This window comes from Toxotes jaculatrix, chromosome 10 (genome assembly GCF_017976425.1).
Source record: "Toxotes jaculatrix isolate fToxJac2 chromosome 10, fToxJac2.pri, whole genome shotgun sequence".
Classification (NCBI taxonomy): Eukaryota; Metazoa; Chordata; class Actinopteri; family Toxotidae; genus Toxotes; species Toxotes jaculatrix.
This window is the reverse complement of record NC_054403.1, coordinates 12,739,820-12,759,841: the sequence shown is the minus strand read 5'-3', so window position 1 is coordinate 12,759,841 and position 20,022 is coordinate 12,739,820. Positions and strand designations below refer to the sequence as shown.

General features: G+C 41.4%; 1 protein-coding gene across 3 annotated transcripts; it reads left to right on the top strand.

Annotated features, from left to right (window-relative positions):
* The first annotated feature begins 3,951 nt into the window (after positions 1-3,951).
* Positions 3,952-19,365, top strand: sh3rf2 (SH3 domain containing ring finger 2). 3 transcript variants are annotated; one of them, XM_041047716.1, is made up of 11 exons: positions 3,952-4,256; positions 4,570-5,005; positions 7,370-7,666; positions 8,723-8,818; positions 9,938-10,342; positions 16,786-16,907; positions 17,089-17,259; positions 17,565-17,839; positions 17,943-18,235; positions 18,319-18,623; positions 18,766-19,365. In XM_041047716.1, the coding sequence occupies exons 2-11, from the start codon at positions 4,571-4,573 to the stop codon at positions 18,944-18,946; spliced, it is 2,580 nt and encodes an 859-aa protein (XP_040903650.1). In that variant the 5' UTR covers positions 3,952-4,256; position 4,570; the 3' UTR covers positions 18,947-19,365. The 3 variants fall into 3 exon arrangements, with proteins under 3 accessions (XP_040903650.1, XP_040903651.1, XP_040903652.1); XM_041047717.1 differs by having other exon boundaries at positions 3,952-4,348; XM_041047718.1 differs by lacking the exon at positions 4,570-5,005.
* The last annotated feature ends 657 nt before the right edge of the window (positions 19,366-20,022 follow it).

Sequence of the window (20,022 nt, the reverse complement as noted above, 5' to 3'; positions counted from 1 at the left end):
TAGCTGTACAGACAATACTTGTTTTTCAGATCAGTCTAGTGTTGGTGGAACTTGTTGACAATTTTAAAAATGTAGAGTATTGTAAACGTTTTTCTTTTGCACTGTTGTGCAAAAACTTTACTTGGAAAATGGAAAATGCCAAACTGACTATTGTCAGATGTCAGATGAGAAGTTTGTCTGTTTTTTTTTCTTTTTTTTTAAATTTTATTAAACAGGAAAAGAGTACAAAGATACAGCTCCAATTGCACCAAGCCCCTGCTTGATGTCCCGCCAAACTTGGAATACAAAAATGTTTGCCATTTTTGTGGGATCCTTTTCAAATGCACATTTGCTAATATCAATATCCTTTTTATCACCAGATTTTCTTTATTTGGGATGGATATGAAACTGTGTGAGCTTCTCAAATAATTGGATCCAAGACTCAGGGGACAGAGACTTCACATTCTCAGTACTGAGCCACAGTGTTCCAGTTTCCCATCAGGCTGGATAATAGACCATAGTGAGGGGAAGCAGTGTCCCGTTTCAGGTCTTTCATGCCAGCACAGGACTAACCAGACGCACAAGGCCTGATTCAGGGACTAAGAACAGTAGGAAAATAGAAAGAGACAACAGCTACTCTGAGAGAAGACGGAGAGCAAGAGGACTGAAAGAGGAGAGAGGGGAGATGCAAAGGCAGTCCCAAAGGCAGTGAAGAGGCAGCTGGCTCAGAGGTGTGCATGTCCTATTTTTAGTTTCCCTCATGCACATCACCAACTCAAACAGCTGCTGGAGCATTTGCACACCAAAAGACTTCAGCACCATCGTTCCTGCAGACAAAAAAAACAATAATAATAAAGCAAAATAAAAAATAAAACAACCCATGCAATAGGAAAGCTTACTTTACTCTGTCTCAGGTGTTTCAATTGTAATTGGCTCAAAGCTCAAGTCCTGCCCCTCGGACCGCTTCCCTCAGGTCGTGTTGTTAGTTAGGCTGAGTTACTTTTCTACTTGAACACAAAGGTGAGGTGTAGCGTAAAGTCACATGACCCATGTGAGTGCTTCTGATGCGCACAGCCTGCAGCCTGACAAGTAAGACAGCTGTAAATAGCCTATGTCTCATGTGAGTAATGTATGGAGCTGCACAGCAGGCTGAGAGAGCAGTCAAAGGAGGTCATTAATGACACGATGGGCTAAGATGTCACTCTGGTATGCTCTGGAAAGGCATTAAATGCATGTAGCTTTCTCTCACAGGCTGCTGAGAAAAAAAAAGACAGAATGGTGTACTTATTGTTTTCATAAAGAAACACTAAGAATACCAAAAATATTTAATTCATGAAATGCTTTAGGAGATCTTAAAATCCACCTCAATAATGGCTCCAAACTGAATAGGAGCACCAACTGTTGAAAAAAACATTTTTGTTGTTAGCAGCAGAATGGATGCATTTGATGCATATTTGAAAAATAAATGAAAACGTCCCTGAGCCAAACCTCATTTAGACAATGACTGGAACAATGTCAGAGCTGCGATAATAAGCTCCTGCATACGTAGGTAGGGGAGCAACTTAGTGCGCTACCCAGAAGTAAGAAAAGAGGTTGTTTCATTTATTTATCAAATATGAAATATTTATAGGATTCAATCTGCTGGCAGAGGAGGACCAGGCAGAACAAACTGTGGGTGGAAGAATCGCGAAGTTGCTTTATGGATGCATGTTAAAAAAAGCATCTGGTGGAGGGCTGCCTGCTGCTCTGCATACATTTCTATCCTAAATTACATTCCCAGGCTTTCAAGCCAGTCATGACTGAGTCAGTTGACCCGGAGTGACAACACACTGCAGGCCATTAACATATCACTCTGTTGTCAGCCGGACTTTGTCTGTCAGAGAATGTGAGTGGACACCTCACCTGCATAAAGAGCTGAGGTGTCTGCATATATACGCGAGCACGTGTAGCAAAAACTGCAGACGCTCCGGTTGAGCCAGTTTGACTGGAGCAAAGTGTTTTTCCTCCAAACACAGGCTGCAGCCTCACCTCACATGTTTACTTTGTGAGAGAAAGCCAGCTTTTATTGAAGCTATTCAACACATCTTTCAGAAAAGAAATAGAAACAACAAAAATGAGTCACCTAATCAGCACCTGGGAACTGCTGCTGTAACTATAGCAGAGATTAAGTTATGGGTGGAGGATTAGTTCCCTCTGAAAGGGAGAAGTTAATTACAGAGCTTCGATGCAGCTAAAGTGCTATTCGATTTGTGGTTAATTCCTCATCAAACTGCTGCACAAGGATTATGAATTTTGACTGACACCTTGTTCAACTTAAAACTGCTGAAACATATCTTCATACACTCTGGAGCACATCTGCACATATACCACAGTCAAATGATCAAACACAGCCACAAACAGAGGGGGAGAACGAGAACTGAAAAAAAAACAAAAAAAAAAACAAAAAAGAGGGAAAGGCAACACTGAGACAGATCACATTCAATGAGTTAGCAGCACTCTCTGAGTAAGACAGCATTTTAAATAAAACATGAAAGCTGGAGAAGAAGGCACTCCTCCTTATACAGCAACTTGTGACAAGCCATGATATTCTGAGAGACAGCACACCGAGCTCAGAGCTATCCCTGGGGAGACCCTTCCTTCTCCATCAGACAGACTATATATCAGAACCATCAAACGCGGCCCCTCATCCCGCGACATCCAAGGCTCCTCAGCAGAGGCCGGACTGACCGTCGGGCTGTAAGAAGCTCATAAGTACATACTGTATGTACTGACTTCCTCCGAGCAGCAAAACAACCATACTCCCTCCTCTGTATCTTTGATGGCATGACAGAAGATCCATCACTCGCAGACAGGAGCATTACAGCCACCAAGCAGTTTCCATTCCGAAAAAGCACTGAAAATCTAAAATCAAGTCCTGTTTGGGCCAGAGCCATTAAACTGTGAGAGGCTTGAGAGGAAAGGCCTGTATCAACATTGATATGAGCATGTAAATAAGTCATGGCTAATCTCTCTCTCTCTCTCTCTCTCTCTCTCTCTCTCTCTCTCTCTCTCTCTCTTTTTCCCTGTTGCGTTCACTCTCTCTGTAAAAGCCATATGTACATTTTTAGAACTCCCAGAGTTCTGCTGACGTGAAGAAAGAAATGAAAGATTCATGCTTGTTTAAAAAATTCAAACGGATGTCCTGAACTTTCGGTACATAGCCAATACGGATAAATTATTTAGTCTTGGGATGCAAGAAAGGGAATTTGGGGTTTGGCTTGTGCAAATAAAATCCAAACAACAATAATACAAATGGATAAAAGCATTGGATTATGGCTTGTGCACCATTATTATCATCTTAAGAAATAACTTTGACTGGTTTGCATGTCCAGCAAAGGCTAATATATTGAAACAGGCGCAACAAAGTGATGGAGGAAATGGGGTTTTTGATAGAGTTCAGCTTTATCAGGTTTCCTTTCATTCAGTTGTTTCCAGTGAGTTTGATATGGACTGCGCTGGCACTTGCAGGTGATGGGAAAAAAAAAGCTGCAGAGCTGGTCAGTGAATGCACCAGCAGAGGGAGACCATGTCACATTACGGTGATGAAAACTGCTGTTCCTCCTCTTTACTCTTTTCCTGCACAGGTTAGTCAGTAAAAGTGAGACTCTGCGGAGAACTAACTATTGAAATAAACAAATACATGTCCCACATTACATTAGACTGATTTAGGGAACAAAATGTAATAATTTATGTTTTTACGTAATGCAGAAGTAGCACCCAAAACTTTAAAATTTAATCCATAACAGAAATTCTGAAAGAACTAATAAAACGCTTGTCTTAAAAAAAAGTCAGATTTCTTATAATTATTTTATTATCCGTTTTTGTTATCACATTGACAAACTGTCAATAATGTTAATGATGTTGCCAAACCGAGAACTGATCAGGGGTTAAACTCGGAGTCGGACGTGACGCTGAAATCCGATACAGTTCGTAATGAATTAGCCTGACTGCGGCTGAGACATAGGTACTCCGATTTATAATTTTTACAGTTAGGTTTCATGTTGTCGTAAATATCGGGTCGAGTGAAGCTGGTGTCACAATTTAAAAAAAAAGAAAAGAAAAGAAAGAAAAAAAAAAAAAAAAAAAAAAAAAAAAAGCTCACGCGCCTGTTCTGTCTACCGTGCCGTCCCGTCCTCGCGGCTGAGCGTCATGGCGACAGCGGCGAAGAAGTTACGCATTTTCCAATAGGAGTTTGTGGAATATCTCTGTGGCGGGTAACACATACACCACACACATGTGTAAGTAGGAAATTCGTGTGTACTTTGTGTTACTGAGACAAAAGTGGGACTGTTTCGTCTTCTGCGGGTGTTTCCTGTACCTGTTCGGCCAGGTGAGCTGACATGACACCTGTGAGTGAGCAGCGTGTCATGTTTACTACAGAGCGTCTCATCGTAGTGATCCCACCATAACAAAGTCTTTCAAGCTTTATACTGTAGAAACCCGGTTGTTACAGAGCAGGAGGACTCTGGTCAGTAATGTAACGCTCTCACTGTAGAATTACTGACATTAACTTCTGGCACTGAAGCGGCTTTTCCTTCTTTTCTCTTTCAGTATGGTGGACTACAGTGTTTTAGACGTGCCAGAGGCTCTAGTCTCAAAGAGAGGTGGCCCTTTTAAAATGGAGGAGCTGTCTCTAATGGCATTGCTGGAGTGTCCTCTGTGTTTGGAACAGCTGGATGTGTCAGCCAAGGTCCTGCCCTGTCAGCACACTTTCTGTATGAACTGCCTGCTGAAGCAGGAGGCAGCTCACTCCCAGCTGCTCTGCCCAGAGTGCCGTGCCCCCGTCCCAGGCAGTACGGTAGAGGAGCTTCCTGCAAACCTCCTTCTCGTGCGGCTCCTTGAGGGGCTTCAGGGCTCCACGGGGCCAAGCAGCAACCGACACACAGGCCGCTATGCTGTGCCCTTGGCTAGGGGCAGCTTGACGGTCAGGGAGGGTCAGCAACAGCAGCAGGAGAGTCAACACAGAGACACACAAAGGCACAGTGAGGTCAGTGTGTGACCCTGACCTAATCCTATGCATATCTATAAGAAGTAAAATGACTTAGAACAACTCAAACTCTGGGTGGCATGTGTGATTAGTGTGATTATCCTTCTAGATTAGGTGGTTAGCTGTGGCTTCCTCAAAACTGAGGGGACATTATAAAATTTATCGATAACCTAAGCCTTATTTAAAATTTTACTGTTGCAACAGATAGGACTTTCTCTCTTACACTAAAATCGATTGGTTCCATTCAATATGCTGGTGAAATACCAGTATTTGTGCCTGTTAGCCTGTTTACAATACCGTAACACAGACTTTGCGTTAATATTGACCATTTACCAAAAACATTTATAAGATATTGAATACATCTTTCAGTGGTTTTCATTATCTCATTTATCCTCATCAACTTTTTTTAGTTTTAAACATGGTATCTTGTGGACTGGGGGAATATGGATGACATCCTGTATGGTGGCATATACAGTATAATTTTACATCACAATACTGATATATAGTGCAAAAGAATTCTGGAAGAGCAATTTAGAAACTGTTTTGGTTAATATAATCACACAGGAATGATTTTGGTTAAAAATGAAACACCTGATAAATCAAAGTACTTTATACTATAGTACTTGATAAGAAAAAAAAATCAACATTGCCACAAAGCAGAACTGCGGCTTGATTTGTAACATTACCCACAATGTCCTGATACACCCACAAATAATTAAAGGGAGCGCTATCTAGGTATAGACAAAAGGCAGTTGACTGTTTTTGTATGCAGTTTCTATGATGTCTCTTTGATTTAATATCTTGCACTTCGTGGAACAGGGCGTCACATCTATAATCTTTTGAAGGACTGACTCACCACCGTATGTTTTCCAAACTTAAGCATTAAACTCAAGTATTATTTCACCTAATTAGTATGAAAATCTGTGAGATTACGTGACACATGAGTTGGAAGATGATCTGACCTATTTAAAATGTTTCCTCTGTCGAAGTGGAAGCAAGTTTCCTAAAGTGCACCTAAAGTCACGAAACCCCCTCAAACCTGCAAGCATGGTGTCTATTGGTATTTTACAGAATTACTTCAGTCAGAGGATGATTTGCTTCTCACATCGTAGAGAATATAGGAAACCCCAGTCCTCCTGAGTCTTGTTTCTTCAGAAACAAGAACTTAGTGAGGAGAGCTTTGTTATAACTTTAAATTGTATTATGCTGCATGTCCTTCTCCTCCTGTCTTCCATTCCCAGCTGTTTTATCTTCCTCCTTTTCCTCCTTTCACCCAGCCCGGCCATCGGCAGGAGGGTCCCCCATATGAGCCGGGTTCTGCTCAAGGTTTCTTCCTGTTAAAAGGGAGTTTTCCTTGCCACTGTCGCCTGAAGTGCTTGCTCTGGGGTCAGGCTCTGGGTCTCTGTAAAGCGCTTTGAGAGAATTTTGATTGTGGAAGGCGCTATATAAATAAAACTGAATTAAATTAAACTGTAACAATAATCAGGCAGTGTGTGCAAGATTGATAAAAAAAAAAATTTAAAAATGATGCTAGTTAAAAGTAAAGTGAGTCATATACATTGACATTTGATGGTAGTTTACTGTGTTTCATAAATCAGGGAAAGATTCAACCATTAAAGATCAAAGGTTAACTAATGGGACCAAAAATAAAACAAACCAGATGGTTAAATCTTTGACATAAGGGACTCAAAAGAAGACAAGAAGACTCCGTTATTGAACTATATGTGTTCAAGTTTTTTCAGTCTCATTTTATTTTCAGGATATTAAGAGGTTATATAAGAATACAGTTAATACAAGAAAATGACCAAAGTTAATGACTAATTATTTGCAGATTGGTTTCAATTCCCGAAATGTCCATTCAAATTAATTGTATAAATCTACTGAATTACGTAGAATTTTCCATAACCATTATTCAGCAAAAGTTATTCAGAAATTAATCGGAAAAAAAAGACTAACAGTAAAGACTGAGTCAACACTTGATATCATCTTATGGGGGGAAAAGGATGTTTCTGGTGTTTCTGAGTAACATATCTGAACATCTAGAAATGATCAGGGCATTAAGAACATGCAGAGTCTTGACACCCTCCTCTCAAACTAATAGATATCCGGAACACCACAGTGCCTCACTCATCTTGACTGAAAACTCTAATGGTTTGAGCTGAAGGTTTTTGCAGATATAGTAGAATAGAAGTATGTATAGTATTATTTATCATCTACAAAGCAGAGTGCATCCTGGAGGGCCTTTATGTCACAAAACCCAGAACAAGACTGATTTCACCATCCCCAGAAATTTAACTGAAGTAAAATAAATTCACCATTTCAGGACATGCAGTTTCTGACGTGTGATTTTTGTCTGTCCCTCAGCCTGCTCTCAGAGCTTCGATGCGAAATCGACGAGGCGATACGTCAGGAGAGCTGGTCCTCACGCCTGGTGACAGTAGTATCACCCAGAAACACAAAGTGGATGAAAACTGGCACCAAGGAAATGCCGCAGACAGTAATGGTCTGTCTGTCACTGCAAGCGCACCGCAGGCCGTCAACCAGACGTCTCAGCTGCTGCCTCCCCAGCAGCCCCAGCCACAGGCTCTCTGCAGGGCACTGTACAACTTTAATCCAGAAGAAATGAACCTGGACAGTAAATACTGTCTCAGCTTCCTCAAGGTCTGACTCTCAAAATGCTGCAGCAGAAAAAGCTTTATTCACTATGTATGTGTACACTTGAGCTTTTAAATTACAGTGTTTAACAGGGTTTCCTTTTCTTTAGTTAATTTGCAAAGAAATCTAATACACTTAACAAAACCTTCAGGGAATAATAAAATATTAACCATCAGGAGGAATGTAAACTGTATGTAATGAGTGTTGCCCTAATCTGCTAACTAAATAGATCTTAAAGCAAGATGCAGCAGTGGCTAACCATCAACTTCCTGGGGAAACTGTGGCGAACATTTAGGGCTGCTAAAATTCTGTGATAAACAATTTCAATCAAGTACAGAGAAAAAATACCAAATATTTGAGGGCATTGCAGTTTTCTGAATTCTACACTGATCACCTTGGCCTGTAGGAGTTTTTTTATGGATGAAGTAATGTATTGATTTATGAAATATTTCAAATATCTCATGTCCTTATCAGATCAGAGCATATTACCTTCACTCCCTGATCCTGATTGAGAGAAACGGCAACTTAAACCATTCAGCATCAATCTGCTGTGTTTTTTGGACACAAACTTGTTATAGCCTGAGATCATGTATTTCTCAGGAAGTTCTCACTAGTACTGAAACATAATGGTGATTACTTTTTGTTCTTTTGACTGTTCTGAGAGACTTGTGGAGCTGGAGGCTCAGACCTCTGCTGCAGCAGTTGTTTCTCACCCTGAAGGATTTCTGAGGCAGTTATATAAGGGCTTGCATACTTGTGTGGTCTCCATTAAAGCACACTTGAGCTCGCTTGAGTTTTTTTTTTTTTTTTTTTTTTTTTTAATGCAGATGGTCAAAGGGTTTTTAGAGCAAGGCTGGCTGCAGAAAGGACTGGGCCTGCAGACACAAAGGGAGTTGAGGTCACATGCTGCAGGAGAAACGCAGGGCTCGGAGAGTTTCTGAGCTGAGTGCTCAGTCTCCGGGGCGAGCGCACTCTGTCATAACCACCTGGCCTCTCACCCTTTTGCCACTTTCTCTAAGTTGACTTCTCTCTGTGTGTCTGTTACGTATTTCTGGTTTATAGGGAGACATCCTCACTGTCATCAGACGGGTGGATGAACACTGGGTTGAAGCCAAGCTCGGGGACAAAGTTGGAATTTGCCCTCAGCAGTTTATAGAGGTGAGTAGTTTTTTTTTTTTCTTTCTTCCCCCATTGTTTGAATGTGGATTTTGGCCTTTTCAGCGTGATCAAGGTTGACACTTGCCGTTTGGCACTTGGCACTTTGGTCTGATAGTGTAGCTCTTGTAATGAATTGAACCATACACGTCGTTGCTCGGTGTCATTAATTCCAGGTCACTGCCAGGGCACTACCTTGATTTTCATTCAAATCTTTGATTCATCCGTAAATGTCACTCCGACGCTACAAAGTGCTGAGGCAGAGAGCTAATCTGTGAAGCCCTGCTGTGTCTGCAGCTGCTCATTAGTCTGTGACTATGTGGCTTACTCAGGTTTGCAGAGCTTGCTTAGCTAGCTGGCTGTCATTTGTTTTCCTCTGTACTTTCTGCCTCCAGGAATTAACTTCATCCCTGCCGAGGAAAATTGTATTTGCTCCTGCGGTGGGGTTAATGTGGTGCCTCATTCTGTTTTTGCTCACTTCCCTCACTTGTCATCTGTTTTTCTATAGTTTTTCCCTAATATTTACCCTCCTCTTATTAGTCTTCTCCTAATCTTACACCTCCTTTTGTCTCCTGCTCGCCCATGTCTTCTCCTAAAGCCCCGCCTCAGTGATGCTCTTCATTTTTTTCCTACCTCTGTATTCTATTCTTTCATCCTCTACTTTCCTCCTCTCCCATCTCTCCTTTCTGAGGCTGCCTTTCCTCGTGTCGTGCAGCCAGGCGTGAAGACACAGTAATGCTTTCTCTGCTTGGGTGGCATAACAGCACATCACTGTGGGGAGTGAAAGCATTAACCCTGCCATGCCTGTCTGTCTGCCTGCCTGTCTGTGCAGCTCCTCTCTCAGCACCAGTCAAGCCTTCCTGGCTTATTGGCTGGTACTTAGCCTCCTGTCTGCCTGCCTCCCTTTCTGTCCAACAAGTTGTAGGGGTGAGTGGAGTAGTGATAAGTGGGTGTATTTAGACAGCCGTTTCGCTGATCAGCAGGAGCAGAGGTTGACAGGCGCTAGTAGCAGGTAGGAGCGAGTTGGAGAGGATTTTCTTGACTGAGGATTGACTGTTCTCTGTGTTAGGATTTATCCCGATTTTTCACTGTGGTATGTCTTTATGTGTTCATCTCTTTCAGCCAAACTCAGTGGCTGCCAAACTGCTAGAGGGAAAGAGTCGGAGGGTGAGTGACTCAGCAGAATTTCACCATCGGACTGGGAGCGGGGGCAAAGACAAGGCCACTGACGCATCCAATAGGACCACCTATTACAGAGTCCCTCCGGTCCCAGCGAGGACACCCATCATCAATGCTTTGCCCCTCTCCAACCAGTGGAAACAGCCCGCAGCCAGCAGCAGCAACTTTTATCAGACGACCAAAGGAGAGACAACCAACATCAGCACCACCACCAACAGCTTCAACCATCAGGGTCAGTCACACCGCCTCTCTGTGCCCTCTGCTGCCCGGGGCCACTCTCACTCCTCCAGAGTGAACTCTCAGCGAATTAGACGCCACTCTGACACTACACACAGAGCCGTCTTCCAGGTGAGTCACGCGCAAATGTGTGTGTCCTAATGCATGATGCTATACTGATGTGATAAAGTCTCTTATTTATTTATTTATATATGTATTTTTTAAAATCTCTGTCAGATTCCTCTTTCATAATCTTTGAGCTGAACTGTGTTTGGCTTTGTTTTGTTTGCAGTGCTTTGTTTTAACAGAAAACATGTGGTTGGGAAAGGGCTCAGCGGTTTTCTGTGAGATGATAGATGTTTTTATTTCACTAAGGGATCAAGTTGTCCTCATGGGTACAGGGAGGGAACTATTACACTAAGCTTGAGGAATGAATGAAAGGAGAGGCAGCGCCCTTGTGTTGGCCTCTACATGGTTAAGTGGCTCTCATTAAGACAACACAGATGTGGAAAAAGGGCTAGATATGAAAGGACTGAGGACTGGAGGTGAGTGGACCGAAACTTTGAAAGGTCTTTAATCATGAGTCCTTGGACGTAAGCCAGGGTTTCCCCTGAGAGATGAAGAGCAGTCCAATAGGGTGTGTGTCCTTTTTCTTTCTTCATCTCAGGGAGATAAAGTATTTCAGGGAAGCTGTGTTATTGTCATACGCTTAAAATGTAAAAAGGTATATTGCCGTAGAGAAAAGAGGCAAACTCCTTTACCTTCAATAGAATAAGTGTAAAACACATAGAGGTCCAACTTTATGTTTTTCTGTTAACTTCTAGGAATCACAGTGCCACTCTAACACTGAGCTCTGCTTACCTTTACTGTGATCATGTCATCTAAATTAGTCATTAAACACCAGCACCAGCAGGAACTTTGTGGCCTAGAAGTTTGAGGACAGTCTGCTAAATGAAACAGTCAACTCTTGGATACCCGCTGCATATTTTACAGACTATATCACAAGACAAGATGAGGGATAGATGATAAACATCAGGAGACAGTTTTGTCCATTATTTTTTGTTTTCCTAAATCAAACAAGGACATCATGAAACTCTGCTGTTTGAGTTTACAGGCAACTGTTTACATGTGGTAATAAGAGTATGACAGAGAGTTCAAAGAGGCTGGTTCAACTAAACACTAGGCTTTTCAGTTATCCTGATATGTTTAGGTGACTATGGATAAGCAACACGATATGAAAACTGTAACCAGGTAAGTTCCGATCACCTCAGCTTAAAGGTTTTACAGAATCCATGTCTTGTCAACGATTTTATGCTTGTTGGAAATGTTGGCATCTGTGTGCTTTAGAAACAGTGTAACGCAATACTGTAAAAACTGCATCAAGTCATAGCTTGCTACTGCCTGAGAGCAGTGTCAACGTAAACGCCCCTGCAGGGTTTAATAATATAACCTGCTGCCAAATGCCCTGCTCTTTGATATAATGATTTCCTTTGATTCAGTTTAAATTTCACTGCTCTACCTCGCAATTATACATGTCAGAGCATAGGAGGAAAACCACAAGATGGAGGGAGGTGAGAGGAGATTTGAGAACAAGATGAAAAGCAGGAAATGGGAGCGATAAGACAGGATAAGCAAGGTGAGAGGAAATATCAAAAACAAAGATGGCGTAGATCTGGTAAGAGAAACAGAAAACAGAGATATTGAGCTGCAAAAAGGCAAAACACAAGAAGTAGGAAGAAGGAGGAGGCAAAAGGAGAGATAGATGTAGAGAGTGGGAGGCTTGGAGAGTCCCTCAGTGTGTCTGCTTATCTCTCTCATGCTGATGATGATGAGTCACTGGTGAAGTTGGTTACATAACAGACCCCTCTCTCTCTCTCTCTCCCCTGCCTTCAAACTCCTTCCTCTTCACTAAGCAGGTAACACTCACTTTCACATCAGTGGGCCAGTAATAGCAGACAAAGCCGCACACTTCCATTTTTAAAGGAGCTGAGGGCTCTGTCCCCAAACCCGAGGCCAGAGCTCCCCACTGACCGAGCCAGCATGTGCGCTGTCCTCAGTGCCGCATCCCATCAGCCCTCACCTTTGGCTCGGCGGTTTTACACAGAGGTGCAGCTTCCCACCAACTGTCGATGAAATAATGCGTATTAGTGTGAATATTGGCATAGTTATGTAAGAGCAAAATTTAGCAGGGAAATGAGCCAAAAGAAAAAAAACATCTTCAGATGCAACATGGGAAAGTTAAATCCCATATCATAGTTCACTGGAACATAAAGGTATCAGCATAGTTTCAGAAAGGTTATTTTCTAATCAGTAAGGACTGAAGCCTGCAAATTGACTGTATAACAGAGCTGGATTTAGGGTCAAAAGGAAATTAATTAGCAACTATTTTAAGTGACACACAGTATTTGTCACAGTGTCCACACATCTTTAGTCCAACAGGAGAGAGTTCCAAAGTTGACCTCAGAGACCCAGTGGTGACACAGGGCTGCAGTAGGTCTGTATTGTAGTTAGGTGCCAGACCATTTTCTTTGGACCACTTTGGACCATTTGTAAGTGGTTTAGGGATGTTTTGCTATGAGGGGAAAAGGGAGTTACAGTAGCTGAGAGATAAGATCAAATACTAAGCAAGAATTAATGATTTTTATTCTTTATTTCAAGCAGACTTTCTCTTGCTTTTCAGATTGTAGGATCTGCTCTTCTTTTTCTCATGTGATAGTAAACATTAGGGCAACAAGCAAACTGAAGACATCACCTTGGGCTTTGGGAAATTGTCCTTGTATTTTTCACTGCTGTCTGACATTTTCTAGACCAAACTATTATATTAATTGATTAATTAAGAAAATAACCTTGTGATTAATCAATAATAAAATAATGCTTTGTTGCAACCCTACCATGCAACAAACTGGATTTCAACTTTTAAAGCCTCATTGCCCACCCACATACAGTAGGTGTTTTCACTTATGTTGCCTGATTAGACCTCCTTAAGCCTGTGTGGGCATGTGCAGACTGTGCTTGACTGACATCTAGCTCTGTTGCACCTCTCAGGGTGGACAAATTACACCATTATCAACAGGCATTTGAGATGAAGTTTACCTCGCCTGAAAAGTGGACAAGAGTTGGCAGCTGCGCCTAGTAGAAACATTTCCATTAGTCTGCCTGGAATATGCATTAAAGAAAGTTAGATAATATCTCAATTTGAATAAAATGTTATTTATAAGACCAAGCTACTCGGCTTTTACCCCCTTCACCAATAAGTGTTGTTGAAATCATGATGTGCATAGCAGGGTATAAACATGCAGCGCATCTGTGATAATGACATGATAGCGTTTATGCGTAAGCCTCAGTATTTAATAAATTATTGTTATCCTGAAACAAAGGAATTCAAAAACACCAATTCATGTTCAAAATATCCTCACAGTTACACACATGCACAGGGAGAGGAAAGGCGGGAATACAGGATGCAGGTTTCCTTCGTTGATAAGTCATAGGTCACAATATGTTTTTTGGAGAACAACTACAGAAACTGCAGCCACCTTGATCTTATGAAGTTACTGTGGATGTCAGCTAGATGGCGCTGTGAGGGAGGATCAAGTTGTACAGAAATCTGAAAAACAAAAAGTCATGCTTTGGGTGCTGATCCCTGGTGGATGATTTAGTGCAGGCTTGGCTAATCTCAAATGAGGCTAATGCTTCTATTTAAGGCGGGTGGAGGTATGTAATTTCCAGCCAGCTTCAGGCTGACTAGAGGTCTAATTAGGCAGAGTGATTGAAAGCACCTATGGAGGTGTGCAAGGCTTTTACATCAGTAATTAATTCTGGCACATTTTCAGTTTGTGTTCATCTCTCACCAATAATATGATGTATCCTGTGTGTAACCACAACTTATTCACTTTTGAAACACTTGTTTGAGTGTCAAACTTTTACACACTTACTATGAGCGTTGATAGCCGTGAGCTTAACAAATATGTCTTTAATAAAATAGAACCTTTTTAGGTGGGACTTTGGATTTTTTTTCCCTGCCTATTTTCAGAAAGAAATATTGCAGACTTTTCCTCTGTGACAAGATGAGTTAGAAAAATGGGTGTTTAGTTTTTTGCTGAGATTGTCTCATTATTATGAAATATTATTTCATTGTTTCTCCTTTCACAACTGTTCACTGGCTCATACTGGCCAAAGAGACTGCTAAGCTGTTTGCTCATTCAGATTGAACATCCAGCCACACCGCTGGCTCTGCACTGTTCATTTTGACTGTCAGACTGTGGTGACCGTGTAAAATGAAATAGTCATTTGGTAATATATTGTTGTGACATAAAAATAGTCTTTGGAAAAGAGACATTTTGAAGTAAAAATTTAAAAAAATTACCTGCAGTAAATTCTTACATTGTGAAAAAAGACAGATGAAATAACATTTCATCATGATCAGAGGAGTTTTAAAAGTATTGGATTTTTTCACAACTTTCATTATCATACATTTTTTTCTAAATTTATTAATCTGAGTCTTCATTTCATTCTGACTTCATTTATTTAAAGGTTGCTGGTTTTCATTTCTCATTAGCAGCAACATTAATATTCTGTTAAGTGGATTATATATTGCAGCATGGATTCTGACTACAGGAATATGTCATCAATTTAAACCAAAAATAAAACTTTATTCACTGCATGACCAACAGTGGAGTAACTCTCTCCGTGTAAATATAGCCACTGCCACTGCTGGGTCACTGCACCTGGCCATTGCGTGACTGCGGCATAACTGAAGAAGGCTCTTTGTATCTGATAAAACGCGAAGCAGGAATAGAAAAAGGACACTAAGTAATGAAAAGAACTGAATAATTTAATACATGAAAAAAATGTTATTTGGTTTTTTTCTTCTTGCATTACACAACATTTTTTAAGAAATGCAAGCTTTGTTGTTAAAATAGACTGATTAATAAAGATGTTTACTACTTTCTCGCCTTTCTATATCACTTTTATTCCAAAAGTGATATAGAAAAATCATAGCAAGGACATGTGCTGGTCGTACATGACAGTTATGCTCATCCATCCACTCTTCTGTATGACATAAAGCTGGTATGTCTTCAGGACATACTAACTGCATCCTAACTTTATCTCTTTTTACTTCTGCCTCACAGCACTGCCTTTGACTAGACAGATTGAGCTTATAGCATCGGCTGAATCCCAGTTATAACTCTCTTTGTGTTCCTCTATGTTAAAGTGTGAATGCAGTGCAGCTTAATAGCGAGAGAGCTGTGAGATCCAGGAGTATACGCCGCTGTACAAAGAGAACCCCAGGCACACAGGCTAGCATGAATGCTTTAAGTAGTAGTTGAGTGTTAGTGCTGTAAATAGCATCAAGCATCTGTGGACGTCATTGAGGAGATAATAGACACTGGGAAGGTTGTTTCCACCTCTCTGTAATGATAACAATGAGAAAACATTATATGTGTGGACTTTGTTTGCTCACAAGAGAAAATAAAAAAAGTATATAACAAAGATCTCACTACAACACCCTCATCAGTTTAATAATAAAGTAGTTAGCGATTAAGCTTCATACTGTGTCATTAATGGTTGTGAGACACACCCCTGTCTCACTACCTACTAGTCACTGGATGTCTTCAAGCATCACATGTGCTTCCATATGAGACAGAAAGGTTCAGTAATCTAACCTAACCAATGTGTGAGTGTTCATCATCATCACTAAAACACCAAAAAAAAAAAAAAAAATATATATATATATATATATAGTAATTTAGCTGACGTTAGAAGAAGGAAGCTATTGAAGGATAGACCCCACATTTTGTTAAGGCTGTTTAAAACTATACACTCATGTTCCCTTTGAAACAGTTTTTGCTCACTGTAATTACTCCTCCTATTCACACTCACTGGCCATTAAGAGATCCCTTTCTAATGTGGTACCGGTGGAAATGATGGGGGACAAAAAAAAAAAAAAAAGCACAGTCCTCATTCTGTGCAACAGTATATGTCAAAGTTTATCTGAAGTCCATGTGAGGCCTCTGCAGTCTGAATTAGATCTTTTGTAAAATTAGTTTGTTTAGTACAGAATTCTCTGGTCAGTCTACCACTTTGGTCGAGACTGAAATGCTGCAGCATCTACTGGATGAATTAACCTTAAATTTTGTATAGACATTCATGCTGACCAGCAGATGAATTCTAATGACCCTGGTGATCTCCTGACTTTTCCTCTAGTGCCAACAGCAGTTTGACAGTTGTGGCTTTTAGTGAAATGCCTCAGGTATTTGGAATATATTGGCAGGATTTCCATTAAATTTTATACACACACTCATGACCATACATTAATGCAAAAGATAGATTATAATAACTTTGGTTTTAATTTCTCCAGCACATTGGTTTGTCACCATATATCTTAAAAATGAATGACATTCCCGTCAACCTCCGCTGTACTTTGTATTTAGAGTGAATTCGCAACTGTTAGCATGCACACGTTAGAATTCCACAGAGCTGCTAGCATGGCTGTAGACTCTTGTTTTCATATTGCGTTCTTAAATAATGTGCTGTGCGTTCCATATGATGGTAATTTTGAACACATCCCATTACAGAGTGAGAAGAAGATGACCAGTGAGACTCCGCCCACCGTCTCTATGGCTCTGGTGAACCCCCAAATGTCCTCTGCCTCCGCAGACAGCAAAAACTCCTCCACGCAGCAGCTTTCCATCAGTGTGTGAGTCACTGTTTTAAACATTATATTAATGGTATGATAATGCAGGGTCACGGGTGCAAGATATGAATAAAAAAAAGGAACAAGAAACAGTCAAATAACCACAAAAAAGACAGCATAATATGGATATATATTATAGATAGTGTGGCAGAAACATAGGCAAACCCTCTGTGTGACTCCTCAGGTGTGCTGTCCTGTACTCCTACAAACCACGACGGCCAGAGGAGCTGGAGCTCAGGAAAGGAGAGATGGTGGGAGTGTATGGAAAATTCAAAGAAGGCTGGCTGCGTGGGTTATCGCTCAGAACGGGCAAAGTGGGCATTCTGCCCAGCAACTACATCACGCCTGTGCTCAGGTGAGAGGCTGTGATCCCTGGCTGCAGAGGGTGGGAGCTAAATGACATTTAGATTCAGGCAGTAATTTCATGTGGGCAGGATGACATATCATGTGCACATTTTTTTTGTACTTGAATTGCATGCACATTTCTTGTTTTTCTGCACTCTTTTTTTTTTTTTTTTTTTACTGTTTTTCTTGCGAGCTGCCTAACAAGTAAATTTTCCCGCTGCGGGATCAATAAAGTCTTAATCTTAATCTTTCAGTGTGACGAACATAATGTAGGTAGTTCAGATTTCACTAATGTGTCTCATGGCCTCACTGCAGAACCTCAGCCAGACTCCTGGAGACCAAAGCAGCCAACACGTCCTCACACTACAACACAGTGGCAGGAAAGAAACCCACTGCTGCCAAGAATCCTGCTGTGGTCCTCGCTCTTGATAGGGTGAACGCTGATGGAGCAATATACTCAACAGGACAGGTCCCATCTGTGCCAAATGGAGCACAGCATGCAATGTCATCCTCTGGCGCTGGAAAACCGTCCTTCTATGGAGGTTCACAGGGTTGGGACACGGTGAGGCGTATCTTTAACCCTCATAGAGGTGAGTTGTTGAAGAACCACATTTGTCTTCTAATATCTTGATTAAAGTAGAGATTTCAATAGGTTCTTAAAGAATCATTTTTAAATGTTTTTTTTTTTTTCAGGCTCCCATACGTCCACTTTGAATGTCCCGTCCAACTCACAGCACTTTGCACAAGTTCAGGCATCTGGCTACTCACCTGCCATGCAAAGGAAGAAAAACAGCAGCATCCTGTCCAACTTTGGCAGACCGCTGGGCTGGATGACTGAGCCAACAGCACCCTCTGCTGCTGCAGTCCTGAAGGACAGGGACTTCAGTGCTTCACATGAGGCAGCATTTCAGCATGATAGACAGCCTACCAATGGGCCTCACTCAATTCTAGTCAGACCTGACTCATACAAGAACAATACAGACAAGGTATTGTCATACTGATTATTTCTTGAGTGTTATGTACTGTGTATGAATTGTACTTAAACTCTTCCTTTGACGACTGTTCCTAGCCTGCAAAGTCAGTGCGGTTTCTCACAGATGAAGACTCCCCTCCTCCAAGGCCTCGGACCTCCTCCTGGTCCTCAGGAAATCAGGTCCCCTCCAACTGCCGACCAGGGCCCCCTCCGTTAGAAGTTTGGGCTCCATCGCTCACCCTGGGGAGAGATGGACCAGGGATCATTCTCAAAGAAGGAAAAGCTCCCGTTCTCAGGAAAGGCCTTGAAACAGCCATCTCAGATCTAAATTCTAACCCACAAAAACTGTTATCATCACAGCCGTCACTATCTGCTGTATCTGCTCAGTTCAGCCCAATCAGGTACGTTGGATTTGTTTGTTTACCCTTGAAAATAAACAGCAGTAATTGATCATCAGACAGACTGTGCAGATTTGAAAAAAAAAGACATTTATTTGATTGATTGAACAAAAACATCTGGCATTTTTTGCTTCTTTTTTCCCAGACACAGAGTAACCACAACACATTTAGCCCAGACGGACTCCGAGCTCAGTCTGCTTCAAGGAGAGCTTGTCCTCGTCCACAGACCTCGACCTGATGGACGGGTACTGATTACTCAGGAGAGCAGTGGGCAGACAGGCTTATTTCACAGCAGCGTTCTTCAAGCCCTTGAGAGGCTCAGCTGACTGTGTTGTACTGCTGTGTATATTTCTATATTCCATGTGTTCAAACTGCCAAAAGACTTGACTGACCTGCTGAACAACAAGATGCGTGTTGAGGTCCAAAGGTTAATACTGCCAAATGACAATCCTATGAAGGAGGTGTTTATTTTTGTCCTGAGTGCATATGAGAGTGTGGTTAAATTCTCCAGAGATAGAGATATATTTTGTGTCCTTGAGCGTGCGTGCATGTTTGTGACACATGTACTATTATAAGATTTTGCACAAAAACCCACCTAATGACTGTTCCTTGTTTAATACCCATGTTACACGCATTGGTGAGTGCCTTTGTCAACGCCCACAAAGAAAACAAACTATATTTAAATATATTTAGAAAAATTATGATGTAAAATATCTGTACTGCTTATGTGGTAATAAACTGTACTTCCAGAACATTACAAGTTTGGTGTCTTACTTCAGGTATACGGTGGAATCCTTTGGCTAATAGCACTACCATAATGAAGAAATCATAGCTTAAATGCAAGAGTCCTGAATTAGAAACTTTCTGCAAATTAAAAAAAGCAATAGCAGCATGTGTTCAGGCAGCATGTTAAAATAGTCACAATGACGAAAGCATTTCAGTGCTGCAGCTGAGTTAAGTAGTTCACTTGATGTTTGAGAGTTGCCCTGCGCTCTACCAGTGAAACCTTATTCTGCCACCTGTGGTCACAACCATTAACAAGGTTGGATTACAGCCACTAAGGGTCCCACTGATTCACTGTGCGTCATCTGGTTTGTGGTGATTGAAATACTTTTTAAAAAAACTCATCACAATCTCTTTCCTCATGCTCTTGGAATGAGAGTCGTTTGGTGAACTCCAAGCAGCCTGTCATACGCCTGCCTTACACTCAAAGTGGCTTCCATCTAGCTTCTCTACCATAAAGCCCTTCTTTTCCATTTACTCATTTTGGGCTGATGGCCTACTCTAGGAGCCGGCCTGGTGGTTCCAAACATCTTCCATTTAGTTACTGAGGCCATGGTGCTCCTGGAAACACTCAGGGGTTAAGAAATGGTGTAATAACCTTACTCTGATCTACACGTCA

Excerpts from the sequence above, each read along its gene's own strand:
- sh3rf2 (XM_041047716.1), top strand. The coding sequence starts at position 4,571 with ATGGTGGACTACAGTGTTTTAGACGTGCCAGAGGCTCTAGTCTCAAAG. Across the intron at positions 16,908-17,088 it reads CAGCAGCTTTCCATCAGTGT|GTGTGCTGTCCTGTACTCCT; the intron begins GTGAGTCACTGT and ends GTGACTCCTCAG. Across the intron at positions 17,840-17,942 it reads TATCTTTAACCCTCATAGAG|GCTCCCATACGTCCACTTTG; the intron begins GTGAGTTGTTGA and ends TTTTTTTTTCAG.